The sequence below is a fragment of the Aythya ferina genome (genome assembly GCF_964211825.1).
Source record: "Aythya ferina genome assembly, contig: HAP1_SCAFFOLD_29, whole genome shotgun sequence".
Lineage (NCBI taxonomy): Eukaryota > Metazoa > Chordata > Aves > Anseriformes > Anatidae > Aythya > Aythya ferina.
The window spans coordinates 1509970-1528451 of record NW_028181463.1 but is presented as its reverse complement, the minus strand read 5'-3'; the positions used below and the strand labels follow the sequence as shown (position 1 = coordinate 1528451).

General features: G+C 47.6%; 2 protein-coding genes across 2 annotated transcripts; both read right to left on the bottom strand.

Moving 5' to 3' along the window:
* Positions 1–1276: 1276 nt before the first annotated feature.
* Positions 1277–2203, bottom strand: LOC311428072 (olfactory receptor 14C36-like; the record flags this gene model as incomplete). The annotated part of the gene is made up of 1 exon (XM_084539632.1): positions 1277–2203. The coding sequence occupies one exon, from the start codon at positions 2201–2203 to the stop codon at positions 1277–1279; it is 927 nt and encodes a 308-aa protein (XP_084395758.1).
* Positions 2204–3576: 1373 nt separating this feature from the next.
* Positions 3577–13418, bottom strand: LOC311428071 (olfactory receptor 14C36-like; the record flags this gene model as incomplete). Its single annotated transcript, XM_084539631.1, has 3 exons — positions 3577–3705; positions 12016–12928; positions 13360–13418. The coding sequence occupies 3 exons, from the start codon at positions 13416–13418 to the stop codon at positions 3577–3579; spliced, it is 1101 nt and encodes a 366-aa protein (XP_084395757.1).
* Between the last annotated feature and the right edge of the window lie 5064 nt (positions 13419–18482).

Here is an 18482-nt window from a genome sequence, read left to right as displayed (position 1 = left end):
GTGGAGGCCAGCTGTGCCACTGCCGTGCCCACTGCCTGTCCCTGCCTGCAGTCCCAGCACAGCCCCACAGCAGCACTGGCACCAAGTGAGAGGAGCAGCCGGGCCTGACCCCACCAGCAGGGCTCAGCAGGAGAGGGCGGCAGTGGCAAGAGAGCAGCTCTGCATGTCCCAAGCGCTGGTGCTCCCTGGCCGTGCTGCTGGGATGGGACTCTTTTCCTCTGCACCCCTGCACATGGGCACTGCCCCTGCAGAGCCAGGCCTGGTCTCAGAGGAAGGATGTCAGACAAAAATCCTATTGAACTTTAACTTCCTGAAGTTTAAATTTATAGAGATCATGGTTTCACATGCACAGAGTCTATAAACTATATTCAACAGGTACATCCATATCATTTTAATGGGTGTTATTAGCTGAATTGATGTAATAAGAATATACAGAAACACAACCACGAAAAACAAAACAAAACAAAACGCCACAGGTATATTGGCTATTCATATAATTATTGACATTACAAGTCATGTGCAGAAGCAGATCAGAAATTTGCATCCAAGATACATCTAGCCATCTATTTCCACAAGGCATGCTTGAGCTCTTGGCTCCTCATGCTACAGATGAGGACGTGCTACACTACAGACACCACAGAACTGCCACCACCAGGTCCAGGGATGGGGAGGAGATGGGGGGGGGGGCTTCAGGCAGGCAACCATGACAGGCCTGAGGAAGACGGACACCATGGCCAGGTGAGGGAGGCACGTGGAAAAGGCTTTGTGCCAGCCCTGCTATAGAGATGACAGGACTGTCACCTAGATCCACAACGTCTAATCCAAGTACACTGTTCCTATGCGTGGCAGCTGGGCACTTGGCCCTGAGCCCCTTCAGGATGCTGAGGATGCTCCCCCAGCTCCAGAGGAGATGGAAAGAGAAGGATACTGAAACCAATGAATTTCCACTGGTATCTTTATTGTCTTTAACAACAAAGGAAATATGATCTCTGTGTACATTAAATGATATGGTAAAAGCTAAGACAAAATGTAACATTCAGAATGCTGAGAACTACACTACAAAAAAAAAAATAAATAAAATAAAATAAAATATTAACAGAGAAAAATAATTTTTAAAATGTTGTGTCATTTTCCCGAATACCCTTTTATTTCTGTTAGGATTATTATTAATGAAAATGTTATGATAACACTAATAATGATAAAAATGATACGATATAGTATGAATCAAAATATTTGCATATTATTAAGAATACATTCTCTGAATACATCACAGATGCTAAAGAAGCAAGTATGGAAACAATTTCCTCACTGCATTCTTGAGCTCCTGATTCCTCATGCTGTAGATGAGGGGGTTCACTACTGGAGGCACCATTGAGTACAGAAATGCCACCACTAGGTCCAGGGATGGAGAGGAAATGGAGGGAGGCTTCAGGTAGGCAAATATGGCAGTACTGACGAACAGAGAGACCACGGCCAGGTGAGGGAGGCACGTGGAAAAGGCTTTGTGCTTGCCCTGCTCAGAGGGAATGCTCAGCACTGCCCTGAAGATCTGCACATAGGACAGCACAATGAAAACAAAACAACCAAAGGCCAAAAAAACACTAAAAACAAGTGCTCTTACTTCCCTGAGGTAGGTATTTGAGCAAGAGAGCTTGAGGATGTGGGGGATTTCACAGAAGAACTGGTCCACAACAGTGCCATAGCAGAGGGGCAGGGAAAATGTGTTGGCCGTGTGCAGGACAGCATTGAGAAAGCCACTGCCCCAGGCAGCTGCTGCCATCTGGGCACAAGCTCTGCTGCCCACGAGGCTCCCGTAGTGCAGAGGCTTGTAGATGGCAACGTAGCGGTCGTAGGCCATGATGGTGAGAAGGGAATACTCTGCTACAATCAAGAAGACAAAAAAGAAGACTTGAGCAGCACAGCCTTGATAGGAGATGGCCCTGGTGTCCCAGAGGGCATTGGCCATGGCTTTGGGCAGAGTGGTGGAGATGCAGCCCAGGTCGAGGAGGGCGAGGTTGAGGAGGAAGAAGTACATGGGGGTGTGGAGGCTGTGGTGGCAGGCTACAGCGCTGAGGATGAGGCCGTTGCCCAGGAGGGCAGCCAGGTAGATGCCCAGGAAGAGCGCGAAGTGCAGGAGCTGCAGCTCACGCGTGTCTGCGAATGCCAGCAGCAGGAACTCACTGACTGAGCTGCTGTTGGGCATTTGCTGACATTAAGCACAGCTTCCTGTTGAAGATGAGAATGCAGATCAAAGTTAGAACAGACTTAAATGAAGAAAACGTATTCCCTATCTTAGCACACCCCCCAGGCGATCTTCTCTCTTTACAGGAGAACCTGTCAGAATCTCATTGTTTCCATTCTGATCTCTCTGTGCAATACTCTGGGATTCTCAGTCTCCTGTACAATCCTGAAAGCAAAGTACCCTCAAACTTGCCTCCTCTGCAGTGCAGGAATCGGAAAGCACTGAACCAAAAAAAAAAAAAAAAAAGCCTTCTCCTTCAGATAAACAAAGCCTCAATCTTCTTCTGAAAATGACCCCTTATAAATGCCATTCTCTAAAGCATCTTCCACTCCTTTCTGGAGAAACAGAGAGACCCATCCTGACAGATGCTATCAGCCATCGGATGTGCCAGCTCTAGGAGACCCCTCTGGCAACCCCACCTGCATGGCCCTGCTGCCAGAGCCTCACGGTGTCAAGAGCCTGCAGATGTGTCCTGCCACACGCTGCCTTCTGTTGTTGCGCTCCTCAGTGCCTCCAAGCCCTCTCTCCTTCTCTCCTCTCTGCGTGCCAGCTGCGGTCAGAGCCCCCAACCCTGCTGCGCTGTGCAGAGGAGCTGCTCCTGGGCACAGCTGTCTCTCTGCAGCACTGTCCTCTTGCCAGGAGCTCTGCTTGGGCCCAAGAGCCCGGCCCAGCTCAGCAGCACAGCACCCGACCATGGCATAGCTTACTCTGTGCCCTTGGGCTCCCTCAAGGTGTCCCCAAGGCCTCAGGGCTGACAGCTCCCCAAGGCAGCAGGGTCTCTGCTGGGGTGTGCTGATTGAAGGAGACTGAAGTCATCACTGACCTCTTCTCTCTGTAGATGCCAGAGACTAATTTTTTAAAGTGTGATTTGTGCTTTGGATTGTGGTTGTCAAGCATGTTGTGCTTTATCCTGGCAGACAGCTCAGCACCAAGTAGCTCATCCTCACCCCTGAAATGCTCATGTGTTGAGATAAGGACGGTTTGATTGCAAAAGGAAAGGAAGAGATGTTGCTGCTGCTGCTGCTGCTGATGATGATGATGATAATGTAGTTTAATAAATCAAGCGATGCACAGTGAAGTTGCTCACCACACACTGAACAATACACAGCCCGTCCCCAGGCAGGGGTCCCCTTGAACCTGGCCAGCCTGCCTCAGGATCTCCTGTGTAGGTCCTTTGATCTTGCTTTGTTTTATGTCAAAATCAGCAGTGGTGGGACTTCATTCAGTCCACAGAAGTCCACCATTATCTTCCACTCCCCATTAGAATTTTGCACTGTCCATATGGGACTATTAAAGGGTGAGAGAGCCTTGGCTCTCACTCCTTGGCTCTGCAGTCAATGAACCAGCTCATGCAGGGGAATCAGGGAGTCTCTGTTAATGCAATACTGCCTCAGGTGCACTGTTGTGGTAGCGATTGGCACCTGCTGCTCATTGGCCATCAGCACCTCCACAGCAGAAGGGTCCTGTGAGAGAGTGGGCAAGGTAGACAACTGTTTAAAGGTAAGCCTTTGGATCTTTGGAGTACCCTTTCCTGAAGGAGTCTATACTAAGGATGCACAGAGCTTCTGGGCCAGTCTCAAGGGGTTGCTTTTGCCACTCTTTCCCATTAGACTCACATCAGCCTCCAATACAGTTAACTACTGGGATTCTCCCATCATTCCAGAAATACAATTGGGTTCTGGCCCTTTTAGCTCGATGACATTACACTGCACTGTGCATTGGTGTCCTTTAAAACCTAACACCTGCTGTGGGTCTGATGTGCCAAGCGAGCAATCCTCAAAGTCCAATACACCCAGTTGCCTCCTTCCTCCCCCCGATTGGAGGTAGAACCCCTCTAGTCCCGCTCATAGTATTCATTACTCTGTTTGGAGGACTGCCCGCTAGAAACAGGAGCAGCAATTTTCTCAGAAGAACCACTTTTTGTGAATGTTTTTCCTTGTGCTTCATGTATCCATTCCTCTAGGATGGAGGTAGATTTTCCATCCCATTTTCTCATGGCTTCTCTGTCATCATACAGTTAAAACCACAGGTTTCCACGTGGTATGTACCCACTATATCACCTTTCTTGAGTAGAGGGACACTTACACCTGAGAGCTGAGGTATTGGTTGTGGAGGTGGGGAGGAAGATGTATTCTCTTGTAGCTGTTGGACCTATTCAGACAGTTTCTCCATAGACGAGACACAGGCTCATAGGGAAGAAGAGAGACTTTCTTTGTAATGCCATAGCTAGCTAGCCAATTCATCCACCATGGGTTCCTCTTGGTCTTTCCTGGTCACTACTGTCAATGAGTTGGCATATAATGACGGTGCACTCCCTACAAAGCTCCGCCCCATGGGTCACATGCACTTGACTTCACCTGGATCTTCGGAAAGCTGTTAGTTGCCTAAGTTTCTTAGTTTTTTAGGCAACTAATCACCTCCAATGTGACTAATTCCCTCAGGTACTGGATACCCCCTATGGGAGCTCAGTTTGGAAGCCTGTGGAATCTGCTAGACACAGAAATAAAGTAGCTAGTAGAAAAATGCAAGATAAGGTACAAGACAAGTAGCACAAGGTCAAAGAAGAAGTAACAATTGAGGAGTTGAGAAAACAACCAGCACGAACGATCCGCATGACAACAAATCAACGAGCAGAATACGAATCAACGAGCGTGATAGTCGCATGAACACTAGTATAGCCACCAATGAGCGAGCTTGCCTGGTAGCATACCTGGCACATGCAAAGATGCTAAGGGTATAAATGCAAGAATGTATACTCAATAAACACTTCAGTTGTACACCAGCCTTGAGTTGTGTGATCAGTTCCCTTCAAATTGTGACCTCGATGTGATGGGAGATTTGGGACGAGCAACGTAGGCATAGCAACCAAAGGGAACCCCGCTGAATGAATTGAGCTGACAGCAGGACTGCAGCTTCCACCCTGGGACCGCACCTAACCCCACGTGAGCAGCAGGCAGAAGTATGGGGGAGAACCTATTGGTCAAGGAGGAGACAATAGTGAAATTGTTGAGCAAACTCTTAGAGAAAAGAGGGATAAAGTTGATCCATATAAACTGAAACTACTGTTAAAAGTTTTTGCAAAAAAATGGCGCCCCGCCAACTGTATCAGCAATGTTTGATTTAGCTACTTGGGAACATGCAGGGACTATTTGGGACACTGCATCTCAGGGAAATACCACAGTAGTGGAGGTAATGACAACTTGGCGTTTAGTAACTGAAATGTTAAGAGCTTAGTGGGCAGAAAAAAAATGTACAAACTGCAGTGTCACAGGCAAGCGAAACACAAGAAGGTGCTTGTGCACTGACAGAAAAGATCAACCTGATTGATTTTGAAAAGGAGGCTGAAACAAGCCCTAGCCCATTTCCTCCACCTTTGGCACTATCGGTGCCCCTGACAAGGGATGTTTCTATGGCCCCCATCTCTTCCCAAAGCGAGGCCCCTTGATCAAGTAAAGATTTTGACCCTTGCAAGCATTGGGACGGTATACTCCGAGAGGCGTTGAGAGATGGGGACCCGATAGGCATGGCTTTTCCAGTAACAGTACGGAATAATGGGCCAAATGAGTATAATGTTTTCAGCGGGACTTGATAAAGGAACCGAGAAAAACAGTCACGACCTACGGATTGCATGCGCCTTTTACACAATCATTATTAGAAAATGTGATGACAGGTCAGTTGCTGGTTCCGTATGATTGTCGCCAAATAGCTGCTATGATCCTCACCCCGACTCAAAAATTGTTAAGGGAACAGAAATGGGAGAACTGTGTGAGATAGTGGCACTGCAGAATTTAGAAAGAACATTAGGCGACCCTCTTATGGGTGCGGGGCTTCCTCAGCTTATGGGAACTGAGCCGTTAATGGACCCACGATTAGAAGCTTGGCTCAACGATGCCATCTTGCGACAGTCAGCCCAACCAGCATTACAAGCCCTGCTGAAACTGCCAGAAGCAGGAAGGAGCCAGCCTTCTTTTACTAGCATACGACAAGGAGTCAATGAACCTTATATGCAATTTATAGACAGATTGACGGATTCACTGGACAAGCAAATAGATAATCATGAAACTAAAGAGGCTCTCATGTTGAAACTGGTGATTGAAAATGCTAACACAGATTGGAAGAAGATTCTGCAATCCATGCCTAATGGGACAACCTTGGTACAAATGACAGAGGCTTGCAGTCGCGTGGGGTCTGTTGAACACCATACAACCGCACTAGTCAGTGCATTCGCTGCAGCATTAGCGATGGACAATGATAAGCGATGTTTTTGGTGTCAAGAGATAGGACATTTTGCCACTAAGTGCCCACAGAAAGGAGGGGGATCTGTGCCGGTGGGTAGTTTGGCTCCTCCTGGTGTCTGTCCTCGCTGAATAAAAGGGATGTCCCCAAAAAGGGATGGCACTGGGCCAGCCAGTGCCACTCAAAGCATAATGCAGAGGGACAAACCTTACAACCGCGGAAGGGAAACGGGAAGCTGAGTGCGGGGCAGGGGCGCGCGATGACACAAGTACCCCATGGGGGCCAGCCAACTCCGAATGCTATGTGAGCCGCTTCTCGAGTCGTGATGACATCCATAGCGACTCCCTCGCAAAACCCCCTGAATGCGTCACCATGGGTTCCCTCTCTGCCAAAACCCGAGGAAGTGCTGGAGTGGATCTCTCCACAAAAGTAGCTTGCACTGTGTGGGACAACAAGGTCCAAAAAATACCATTGAATGTCAAGGGACCGATAGGGGAAGGATGCAGTGCTATAGTATTGGGACGATCCAGCACCACTCTGACGGGACTTTTTGTGCTACTGGGGGTGATCAACTCCGATTATGAAGGCATAATACATGCAATGGTTTGAATACCCTCCCCTCCAGTACATATCCCTGCTGGGACATGGCTAGCTCAACTGATACTATTTAAAGCTATAGTGCCCCATACAGAAACTAATACACGGGGTGATGCAGGGTTTGGATCAACAGGACAACCAGAAATCCTCTGGGCAGCCACTCTCACCACCTCAAGGCCTATGATGACTTTAACATTTTATTATCCAAAACCGGCACAGACTACCCAGGCAGTTATTTCTATGTTGGTGGACACTGGGGCTGATGTCATGGTATAGCCATGAAGGACGGGCCGAAGGACTGGCCTTTAGAATCAACCACAAAGGGACTTGTAGGAGTAGGAGGATCATCGCAAACCTATCTGTCCAAATACATGCTAACAATCAAAACACAAGAAGGCTCTACCTTTTCCATACGTCTGTATGCCACTCTTATCCCAGTTAGCTTTCTTGGCAGAGACGTGATGGCACAAGGAAACTTCACCGTGAGATGCCCTGAAAATTTTCAGTAGTGGCCATTGAAAAGTGACCGATAATGAAACTCACCTGGAAAACTGAAAAACCAGTGTGGGTGGATCAGTGGCCTCTCCCTGCAGAAAAGGTCACAGTGCTACAAGAACTTGTTCAGGAGCAATTGAAAGCAGGGTACATAGTCCCAACCACCAGTCCATGGAACTCGCCTGTGTTCATAATTAAAAAGAAGAGTGGGAAATGGAGATTACTACATGACTTAAGAAAAATAAATGCGGTCATGAAAGAAATGGGATCTCTCCAACCAGGTTTGCCTTCTCCCACCATGATTCCACATATCTGGAATATTATTATTGTTGACCTCAAGGACTGTTTTTTTTACCATTCCACTCCACCCTAAGGATGCACCGCGATTTGCATTTTCGGTACCAAAAATAAACAAAAGCGAACCTATGGACAGATATCACTGGACTGTTCTTCCACTAGGGATGAAGAATTCTCCAACCATTTGCCAAATGTATGTTGCTAAAGCTCTGGCCCCTATTAGAAAACAGTATCCCGAGACCTATATTTACCATTACATGGATGATATATTGGTAGCGGTGCCTACAGAATCATTAACCCATGAAATAATTCAGAGGCTGAGACAAGAACTGCAAACATGGGGGTTGCAGATAGCCCCCAAGAAAATCCAAGTAGAAGCACCATGGAAATACTTGGGCTGGAAAATCTTACAACAAACCATTCAATCCCAAGCCATTACCATCACACAAGAAGTTAAGACATTGAATGATCTACAGAAGCTTATTGGTAATATTAATTGGATACAAACCTACTGTGGAATTAATAATCAAATACTATCACCATTGTTCGATCTCCTGAAAGGTGACAATGATATCAACGTGCCTCAGCAACTGACAAAGGAAGCAAAGACAGCACTGAGTCACATAGAAAGAGAACTCATGAAGCAGCAATGTCACCGATGAGCAGAAGGATTGCCTATTCAACTTTATTTGTGTAACCAGGACCCACAACCCCTAGCTCTTCTAGCGCAATGGGATCCAAATGCCCCTGATCCATTACTCTTGTTGGAATGGATATTTCTGCCACACCAACCCACAAAGACACTAGCAACAAGAGTGGAGATGTTTGCAGCCTTAATAAAAAGAGGCAGGGAAAGAATTGTAGAAATGGCCGGAATTGAGCCTGAAACCATCGTAATACCCATTGTGAATGAATATCTTGATTGGGAGAAAAATGGACAATGGCAGCACACGATCAATATGGTACAGGGCTCCCCCCAAATCGTAGAACTGCATGCTATTATTATGGCTTTTAAAAATTGGTCCAATGAACCACTAAACATTGTGGCAGATTCACAAGATGCTGTAGGAGTAGTACAACGAATAGAAAGGGCACAAATACGCCCCATTCAGAACGAGATGCTGTTTTTAAAATTCAAAGAGCTCCTATTCCTTGTTGAGCAATGTCTGTACCCATATTGTGTGATACATGTTCACAATCAGACTGTGCTACCAGGCGTTTTCACTGAGGGCAACGCTCGAGCCGATCTTTTAACCAATTTGGCCATACAACCCCCAGTCCCTAATAAACTACTTCAAGCTTGCACCTCCATTCAATTCTTTCACCAGCCTGCTAGACCATTGGCCAAACAATTCTCTATTCTGCTAGGAGATGCAAAACTTATTGTACAAACTTGCCCTGACAGCCAACAGCTACAGGGACTTTCACAGAAAGTAAACCCTAAAGGTCTTAGCTCACTACAACTTTGGCAAACTGATGTGACACATGTTCCTGAATTTGGCAGATTGAAATATGTCCATATATCTATAGATACTTTCTCACATGCTGTATGGGCAACTCCCCTGCGTGGGAAAACAAGCAGACATGTTCAGGCACACTTTTGCCTTGCCTTTGCAGCTTTAGGCATTCCCCTAGAGATCAAAACTAACGGACCCGCATACGTCAGTAGCTCCACGAAAAAGTTTTTTCACACATGGGGTATAACCCACAAAACGGCAATCCCCCACTCTCTGACAGGACAAGTTATAGTAGAACGCACACACAGAACAGTTAAGTCTTTGTTAGAAAAAAAAAAAAAAAAAAAAAAAAAAAAAAAAAAGAGGGAAAAAATGGAAACACCACAAAAGAGATTAGAAAAAGTGTTATACGTGATGAATCACCTAACCATGCCTTTCTCACACGAAGAGGTATCCCCGACAGTAAAGCATTTTGGGGCACAAAAAACAGGCCTCACCTCATTATATGAAGAAAGACCATTAGTCGAAAAACCTAATCTCAATACTGGGGTGTGGGAGGGACCATACTCTTTAATAACTTGGGGCCGAGGGTATGCTTGTGTTTCCACAGAAGGAGGACCAAAATGGATTCCAGCGCGAGCAGTATGACCCTTGTTGGAACCATCATCCTCTTCAGACTCTGCGGCCTTGGAAGATCCTGGGTCTCCATCCAGCCTCGACAAAACATCTGGGTCACCCTCGCCAACATGACAGGGCAAGAGCATATCTGCCTGTCCATGGCGACTGCATATAACCCGTTTCTGACGTGCTTAGTCGGCATACCACTAAGAGAGGAGCATCTGAGTGACATCAACAACACCAGTAGTGGAAGCCTTCTCATCCACAGTTGGAACAGCTCCAGTCCAGGGAACATCAGCAAGGAAACTATGAATAATTGGGATGGCTGGGCACCATACCTTCCTGAAACAACACTGGAACCACAAGAACTCAACATTTTAGGTTGTGTTAATGCACCAGCCTGTGTAAGGTTTAACTATATGGGTAGTAACCTCACAGCAATCGATGTCACACCTGGACTAGGAATATACCGCAATGAATCAATGTGGTGCAACTACACTTCTCCTAATGTGTCTAGATCCTCAAATGTCCTGCTAGCACTGCCACCCGGAGTGTTTCTCATCTGTGGTGACAGAGCATGGCAGGGTATTCCACCACATATCAAAGGGGGACCATGTATCTTTGGTCAGTTAACCTTATTTAACACCTAATACATTAATGATACTAAATATTACAAAGCACCATAGGCGCGCTAAACAATTTGTTCAGCATTATCAGGAGAATTGCAAAGACAATCTAGATTTCTGGCAAGCTGATAAAGTCATCACTGCTTCGTTTTTCGCACCTGGTGTTGCTGCTGCTCAAGCGCTAACAACGCTTAACAAATTAGGATGCTGGCTTGCTAAGCAAACCAATGCAACCTCTGTGGCATTGAGTGCATTATTAACCGACACTGACTCGGTTAGACATGCAACACTGCAGAACAGGGCCACAATAGATTTCCTATTGTTAGCACAAAGTCATGGGTGTGACGAATTTGAAGGCATGTGTTGTATGAACTTAAGTGAAAATTCTCAGTCGATTCACCAACAATTATCCAAACTCAAGGAGCTCAAAGACAAGTTAACAACTAGCACGTGGGGGCTGGAATCATGGTTGTAAAGCCTGGGAATAGGGGGATGGTTGAGAAAACTTATAAGAGGAGTGCTTGTAGTGCTGATTATGGTAATTGTGATTCTGTTAGTTGTACCATGCCTATTTCAATGCTTATAAAAAATGCTTTTATGCTCAGTGCAATTGGCTTGGCTCATAGAAACAAAAAAAGGGGGAATTATGGGAGCTCAGTTTGGAAGCCTGTGGAATCTGCTAGACACAGAAATAAAGTAGCTAGTAGAAAAATGCAAGATAAGGTACAAGACAAGTAGCACAAGGTCAAAGAAGAAGTAACAATTGAGGAATTGAGAAAACAACCAGCACGAGCGATCAGCATGGCAACAAATCAACGAGCAGAATAAGAGCGTGGTAGTTGCGTGAACACCAGTATAGCCACCAATGAGTGAGCTTGCCTGGTAGCATACCCAGCACATGCAAAGATGCTAAGGGTATAAATGCAAGAATGTATACTCAATAAACACTTCAGTTGCACACCAGCCTTGAGTCATGTGATAAATTCCCTTCAGCAGAGCCCAGCGGGCAGTGAGGTGCAGCCCGAGGGCCACTGGGACTGCTCCTCCATTTGGCAGCTGGGCTCTTGGTCCTGAGCACCTCCTGCATGCTGGGGCTGCCCCCCCAGCTCCAGAGGAGATGGGAAGAGACAGCAGATGAGACCAATGAAGTTCTCATGACTTTTTGTTGTCTGCACCTACACAGGAAAACTTGTTCTAAAAGTACAGGAAACTAGTTGGTCAAAATGCATGAAATATTTGCAGGCAGGAGCCTAAGGAAAACATTATACATGTATATATATAAAGCACAAGTTTCAGAAAACAATGAAGTAAAAAAAAAATTAAAAAAAAAAAAAAAAAGAAGCTTGTCCTAATATTTTCTGAGATATTATGAGAGTATAGTAATGATGGGATGATGGAACTATTATTGTTTATAAAGTAGCAGGTATCCAAAGAGTTTCCTCGCTACATTCCTTAGTTCCTGATTCCTCATGCTGTAGATGAGGGGGTTCAATGTTGGAGGAATCACCGAATACAGAAATGACATCACAAGGTCCAAAGATGGGAAGGAAATGGAGGAGGGCTTCAGGTAGGCAAACATGGCAGTGCTGGAAAACATGGAGACAATGGCCAGGTGAGGGAGGCAAGTGGCAAAGGCTTTGTGCTGACCCTGCTCAGAGGGCATCCTCAACACAGCTCTGAAGATCTGCACGTAGGATAACATGATGAAAACAAAGCAACCAAAGCCCAAAGAAAAGCTAAACACAAGTGCCCCAACTTCCCTGAGGTAGGCATCTGAGCAGGAGAGCTTGAGGATGTGGGGGATTTCACAGAAGAACTGGTCCACAGCATTGCCATGGCAGAGGGGCAGGGAAACTGTAGTGGCCGTGTGCAGGACAGCATTGAGAAAGCCACTGCCCCAGGCAGCTGCTGCCATCTGGGCACAAGCTCTGCTGCCCACGAGGCTCCCGTAATGCAGGGGCTTACAGATGGCAATGTAGCGGTCATAGGCCATCACGGTGAGAAGGAAATATTCTGATGACATCAACAAGACAAAGAGAAAGACCTGTGCAGCACATCCTTGATAGGAGATGGTCCTGGTGTCCCAAAGGGCATTGGCCATGGCTTTGGGCAGAGTGGTGGAGATGCAGCCCAGGTCGAGGAGGGCGAGGTTGAGGAGGAAGAAGTACATGGGGGTGTGGAGGCGGTGGTCGCAGGCTACGGCACTGAGGATGAGGCCGTTGCCCAGGAGGGCAGCCAGGTAGATGCCCAGGAAGAGTGCGAAGTGCAGGAGATGCAGCTCACGCGTGTCTGCGAATGCCAGCAGGAGGAACTCGCTCACAGAGCTGATGTTGGGCATTTCCTGCCCTTCATCAAGGGCACTGCAAAGAAGGAAAAATACAGACTGTTAGGGGAAATTTTCCTGAACAATACTCATTTATTTTCTCATTAAAACCTTCACATCATCTGTCTTTCAAGGTGACCTTTGTGTCTCTCCCTGGCTGTAGCCCTGCTTTGTGTTTGCTGAGTGTCCTGTGCACAGCAGCCACCTCTGCTCCACTGCAGTGGGAAATGTCGTTGCTGTGGGGGAAAACCTCAGCCAGAGTTCATATCCAGGGGTGCTTCTCTGTCCATCCCCTGCTGCCCAGCTGCTGGCTGCTTGCAGCACTCAGCTGGGGGATGGATGCACACAGAGGCTGTGTTGAAAAACCACACCCCCTTGTCTGCAGGTACCAAAGAAAATCTCAGAAAAGCCCTGGTGCAGTCTGTAAGCAGAGAGAAGAGAAGCGATATTTTGAGGTTCGTCACTAACGTGTTCATGTCTCTGTTCAGTGCAATAGGAAGCTCAGTCACCCATGCAAATCCAATCATCCCGTTAACAAAGAGCCTGACCCATGATCACACTATGAAAGTGCAGGTAGATGATGCAGAAAGTTCCTTCTCTTTGCAGGCAGCCCCTGCCCTGCCCTTCCTCTGCCCAAACCCCTGGGCTCCCCGGGCAGGCTGAGTGCTGAGTGTGGCAAACAGAAGAGGCCCTGCCCTGGCACACAGCCCCTGGGGCACAGCAGGGACCCTGCTCTGCACCACAGCCCTGGGCAGCACTGCCTGCACCCCAGCATCTCCTTCCTCCAGGAATTGGAGCTGCATTGCCCTCCAGCCAGACACTTACCGGGTGCAGGGCTGGGAAGTGTTCTCCACCACTGAGCTCTGTGCGTCCTGCCACTTCGGCCTGCCTTTAAGCACTCTGTCTCTGCAGGCAGTGCCCCCAGTCCTGCTGCGCTGTGCAGAGGAGCTGCTCCTGGCCACCGATGTCTCTCTGCACCACGGCCCTCTTGCCACGAGCTCTCTCTGTCCCACGAGCCCGGCCCAGCTCAGCAGCACAGCACCAGCCCAAGGCACTGCAATCACCCCTCTGGGGGCTTTGCTGATGAGCCCACAAACCTCAGGCACTCCGAGACAATTCAAGACAGCTCTCCAGAAGTCCAAGTCAGAGGCAAGTTTCCTGCAGTGTCCCTCTGAGTGCCAGCACTGACATAGCCTCCCTTGGAGCTCGTTAGAGCAGAACCCTGGAGGCAGTGAGGACAAGGAGACAAAGGCAATGTGAAGGTGACGCAGATGTGTGGACAAATTGGATGTGTGTCACCAAGCACAAGGGCCAGACCTTGACCCCTGTCCTCTGGGAAGGGAGATCCTTTCCCTTGAGAGGTTGCTCAGGGCTCTTTGTGGGGCAGTAGGAGATGGGGATGTGCATTGCCAAGTGCAGGAGAATGGTACGACCCCTGCTTGCTTCATGGTTGGGGGTGAGGAGGCAATGAGGCCCTGGTGCTTTAATGATCAGCTGTCTCTTCATGGGCATCAGTGGCAGAGACGACAGCCATACCCATGGACTGTCCTGGTTTCAGTTAGAACAGAATTAATTTTCTTCCTGGTAGCTGGTGGAATGCTGTGTTTTGGCTTAAGATGAGAAGAGTGCTGATAACACCCCGATGTTTTAATTGTTGCAGAGCAGTGCTTATACCAAGCTAAGGACATCTCAGCCTTTTGCTCTGTCCTGCCAACAGGCAGGCTGGGGGTGCAGTAAGAGCTGGGAGGGGACAGACCCAGGACAGTTGACCCAAATTAGCCAAAGGGGTATTCCATACCATCTGACGTCATGCTAAACAATATATAGGGGTGGCTAGCCGGGGGAGGGGGGCCGGACTGCTCGGGGTTAGGCTGGGCATCGGTCAGCGGGTGGTGAGCAATTGCATTGTGCATCACTTGTTTGTACATATTATTATTAGTAGTAGTACTATTATCATCATTGTATTATTATTATTATTATTATTATTATTATTATTATTATTATTATTATTATTATTATTTTCCTGTCTTATTAAACTGTCTTTATCTCAACTCACGGGCTTCACTTTCCATTTCTCTCCCCCATTCCAGAGAGGGAGGGGGGAGGGTGAGCGAACGGCTGCGTGGTGTTTAGCTGCCGGCCGGGTTAAACCACGACATGGACACAAAGACCTGGGTCCTGTTGGGACTTTCAGCCTTTCCACAGCCCTCTATCCTGTCTAAACCTGGGTCTTAACAGGACTCCCATACCTGCACATCGTTCACTGCTGGCTGCAGACCCTTGTCCGTGTGGTGTCACAGCAGATCTGAGCTGAGCGTGATAACTCAGATCTTCTTGGTGGCCATGCTCCTCATAAGGCAGCTCTGTAGGAAGCTGCCCTGGTTCCTGGTGAGCAGGCACCACTGCTGTATGGCATCTCTCGTGGTGCCCAGGCCCTCCTCCTCCTGGGCACTACTCACTCAGCAGCGTCCCAGTCTGCCATGACGCCTGGGGTTATTCCTCTTTTGATGAAGGACAAGGCTCATCTCCTTGTAAACAACAAGAGATTTCTATAGGCAAAATCCTTCAATTTCTCAATGTTCCATGTCACTGATGCTTCATTCTGTCAGCCATTCATGGCTGCAGGCAGACAGTTCAACCTTCCTGTGATTGTGTTATCTCTGACCAGACAGCAGCAGCAGCAAGAGTTGCAGGGAAATTTGGATAATTCAGGAGTAACCAGCTAAATGGAATTGCACCATAGAATCACAGGAGAGTAGGGGATGGAAGGCTGCCAGGTTCCACCTCTTCTGTACTTCCTTCTCATGCATGCTGTCAGTTTGTCTGGAGCTGTGTCCTGAATGTTATGGGGCTGTGCAGGTGAAAATTAGAAGGGCCAAATCCCAGATGGAGCTCAATCCATCTATTACCGTCAAAGACAAAAGAAACAAACAAACAAACAAACAAAAAAAAGATAAAAAAATAAATAAATAGTTTAAATGAAGGAGGATTAGGGAGAATCACAATGCTTTATTGGATTTTGGGGGGAAAACCTGGTGACAAGGGATGAGGTAAAGGCTGAGACACTTAATGCCTTTTTTGCCTCTGTTACTAGCAGCAAGACCTGCTGTTCCCTTGGATATTTCTTCCTCCTCATGGCCAGTGCCATCCTTCCAATGCACACTTTGTGGCAGTTTTTTCTCTCTTGCTCTTTCCTACTACAAAAGAAAGCTCCACCAGGGTGGAAACCTCTCCTGAAGTAGGCATCCCAACCCAGCAGGCTCCTTGCGGCCTCTCAGCAAACCAGACACAAGTCACCTCAGCAGCAGCTTCCAAGCCATGGGCCTGCTGCTGGCCTTTCAGCTTCTTGGCTAGACACAGTCAAGCCTTGTGCCTGCTGCTGCCCAGTCATGGACTCAAGCAGAAGGGACAGGACAACCCATATTGGGGCCTTCTTTCTGCCTGGGTCGTCCTGGCTCTGGAGGCAGAGGGGATCCCCCAGTCAGCATGCCAAGCAGGTGCCTTCTGCTGGCCTAGCAGGGCCACTGCCACATGTCAGCCCAAAAGTGCAGATCCCAGGGAGAAGTCAAGGCTGACCTGCCACCTCCAGACACAAGTGACCTCACAGTCCCTTTGCGTGACACGTTCCTGCTGCTGCCTTATTAAGTGCAGAGACAGAAGTGACCTCACAGTCACTGCCACAGTCACATGGCTCCTGTTGGGCCATGAGATCCTGAGGTAGGGCTGAGCTTTCTCTAGCCCCCTCGGTATTTCTTTTTCACTTTCTGGGTTAGACATTAAGCAAAACTTTAGTGGGAGTGTTTGGTGTTCTGCTTGTGCTGTCAGGTCTGTGGTTATGGTATGGAGAAACTCTGTGGTTTACGGGTGTTTTACGTCTGCCAAGGAGTCTAGGGTTAAATAGAGCATTTTCATGTTAGTGTTAAGGGAAGGGATTAGGGTTATCAAGAGAGAAAATTGATTCTTTCAGAGTGTTGTAATAGCATTTAGGTTCAGGGATTAAAATTACTGCTTCCAGTTAAGTAAGGGCCATATGTGGCTTTTTAAATTCATTGTTACTGCAGTATCGGCATTGCAGGAATGCTTTTACCTCTATGAAACCATTAATTTCTGCTGGCCATGCTGCTCTTCCCACACCAAAATCTCATATGTCTCTTGTCCAGGCTGCTTCTGACCTCCCCATATCTTATTGGGATCAGCTTTCTGATGACATCCATGATCGCATAGTATCTATCTCACCTCTGTTGGTTACTCCATTCCTGAGAAGGAAGTCGCATTGTACTCAGGAGAGAAAAGGACACAAACGTCTTTATGTCCTTTGCCATGACCTGGCAAGATCATGGAAATGATCCTCCTGGAATCAATGTCAAGGCCCATGCAAGACAAAGAGGTGATCTCACACAGCCAGCATGGCTTCTCCAAAGTATAAATCATGCCTGACCAATGTGATGGCTTTCTACAGTGGAGTGATCACATCAGACAACAACAGAAGACCGACCTATGTCATCTACTTGGACTTCTGCAAGACCATTGACACTGTCCGACATGACATCCTGGTCTCCAAATTGGAGAGATACGCATTTGATGGGTAAACCATTCAGTGGGTAAGGAGTTGGCCTGAAGGTCACATCCAGAGAGTGGTGCTCAATGTCTCTATGTCCAAGTTGAGGCTAGTGACAAGTGTTGTACCTCAGGGGTCTGTCCTGGGATTGGTGCTGTTTAATATATTTATCTGTGACAGACAGTGAGATCGACAATGATGTAGTACATTCTGCGCTTGTAGCCCAGAAGGCCAACTGCATCCTGGGTTCCATAAGCAGAGGAGTGGCCAGCAGGTAGAGGGAGGTCACTTCTACTTCTACTTCTACTCCTTGTACTCTGCCCTTGTGAGGCCCCACTTGGAGTCCTTCATCCAGGACTGGGGCCCCCAGCACTAGAAGTGTGTGGGTCTATTAGAGGACGCACGGCCGAAAGCACGACAGACACCAATAGAGTCAGATCATGCTCCATTTTATTGCCCGAATAGCCTAACTTTTATAGTGAACTTACCAGGGGCGGACAGCATTTCAAACAAGATTATTGGTCAAAAGCACTCAGACAAACAACTACAAGAAAACAACCCCACCTGCAAGAAAACAACCCCCTTGTGATTAGCAATCACGTAGACCTTGTCCTTGAAGCCAGCTGCTAGTAACAATATTTTTCTGAATTCCTCAATTGGGCGATGTGGGAATCATTGTCGTGGGAGCTTCTCATAGTTCCCCTGGTAGCTTGGTTTGCTCAGCTACAGCAGGCCATGAAATTTGCTGAGGCCTACTCCTGGTTGCTTAGAACAAGCTCAGATCAAACAACTGTTCCACGGACTCATGTCCACACCCTTTGTGCCAATTCCCAACATTGGTCTATTAGAACAAGTCCAGAGGAGGGCCACAAAGATGATCAAGGGACTGGAGCATGTCTCCTATGAAGAAAGGCTGAGAGAGCTGAGGCTGTTCAGCCTGGAGAAAAGAAGGCTCTGGGGTGACGTCTTTGTGGCATTTCAGTATTAAAAGGGGTATATAGAAAGATGGAGAGTGACACTTTGCTCAATCAGG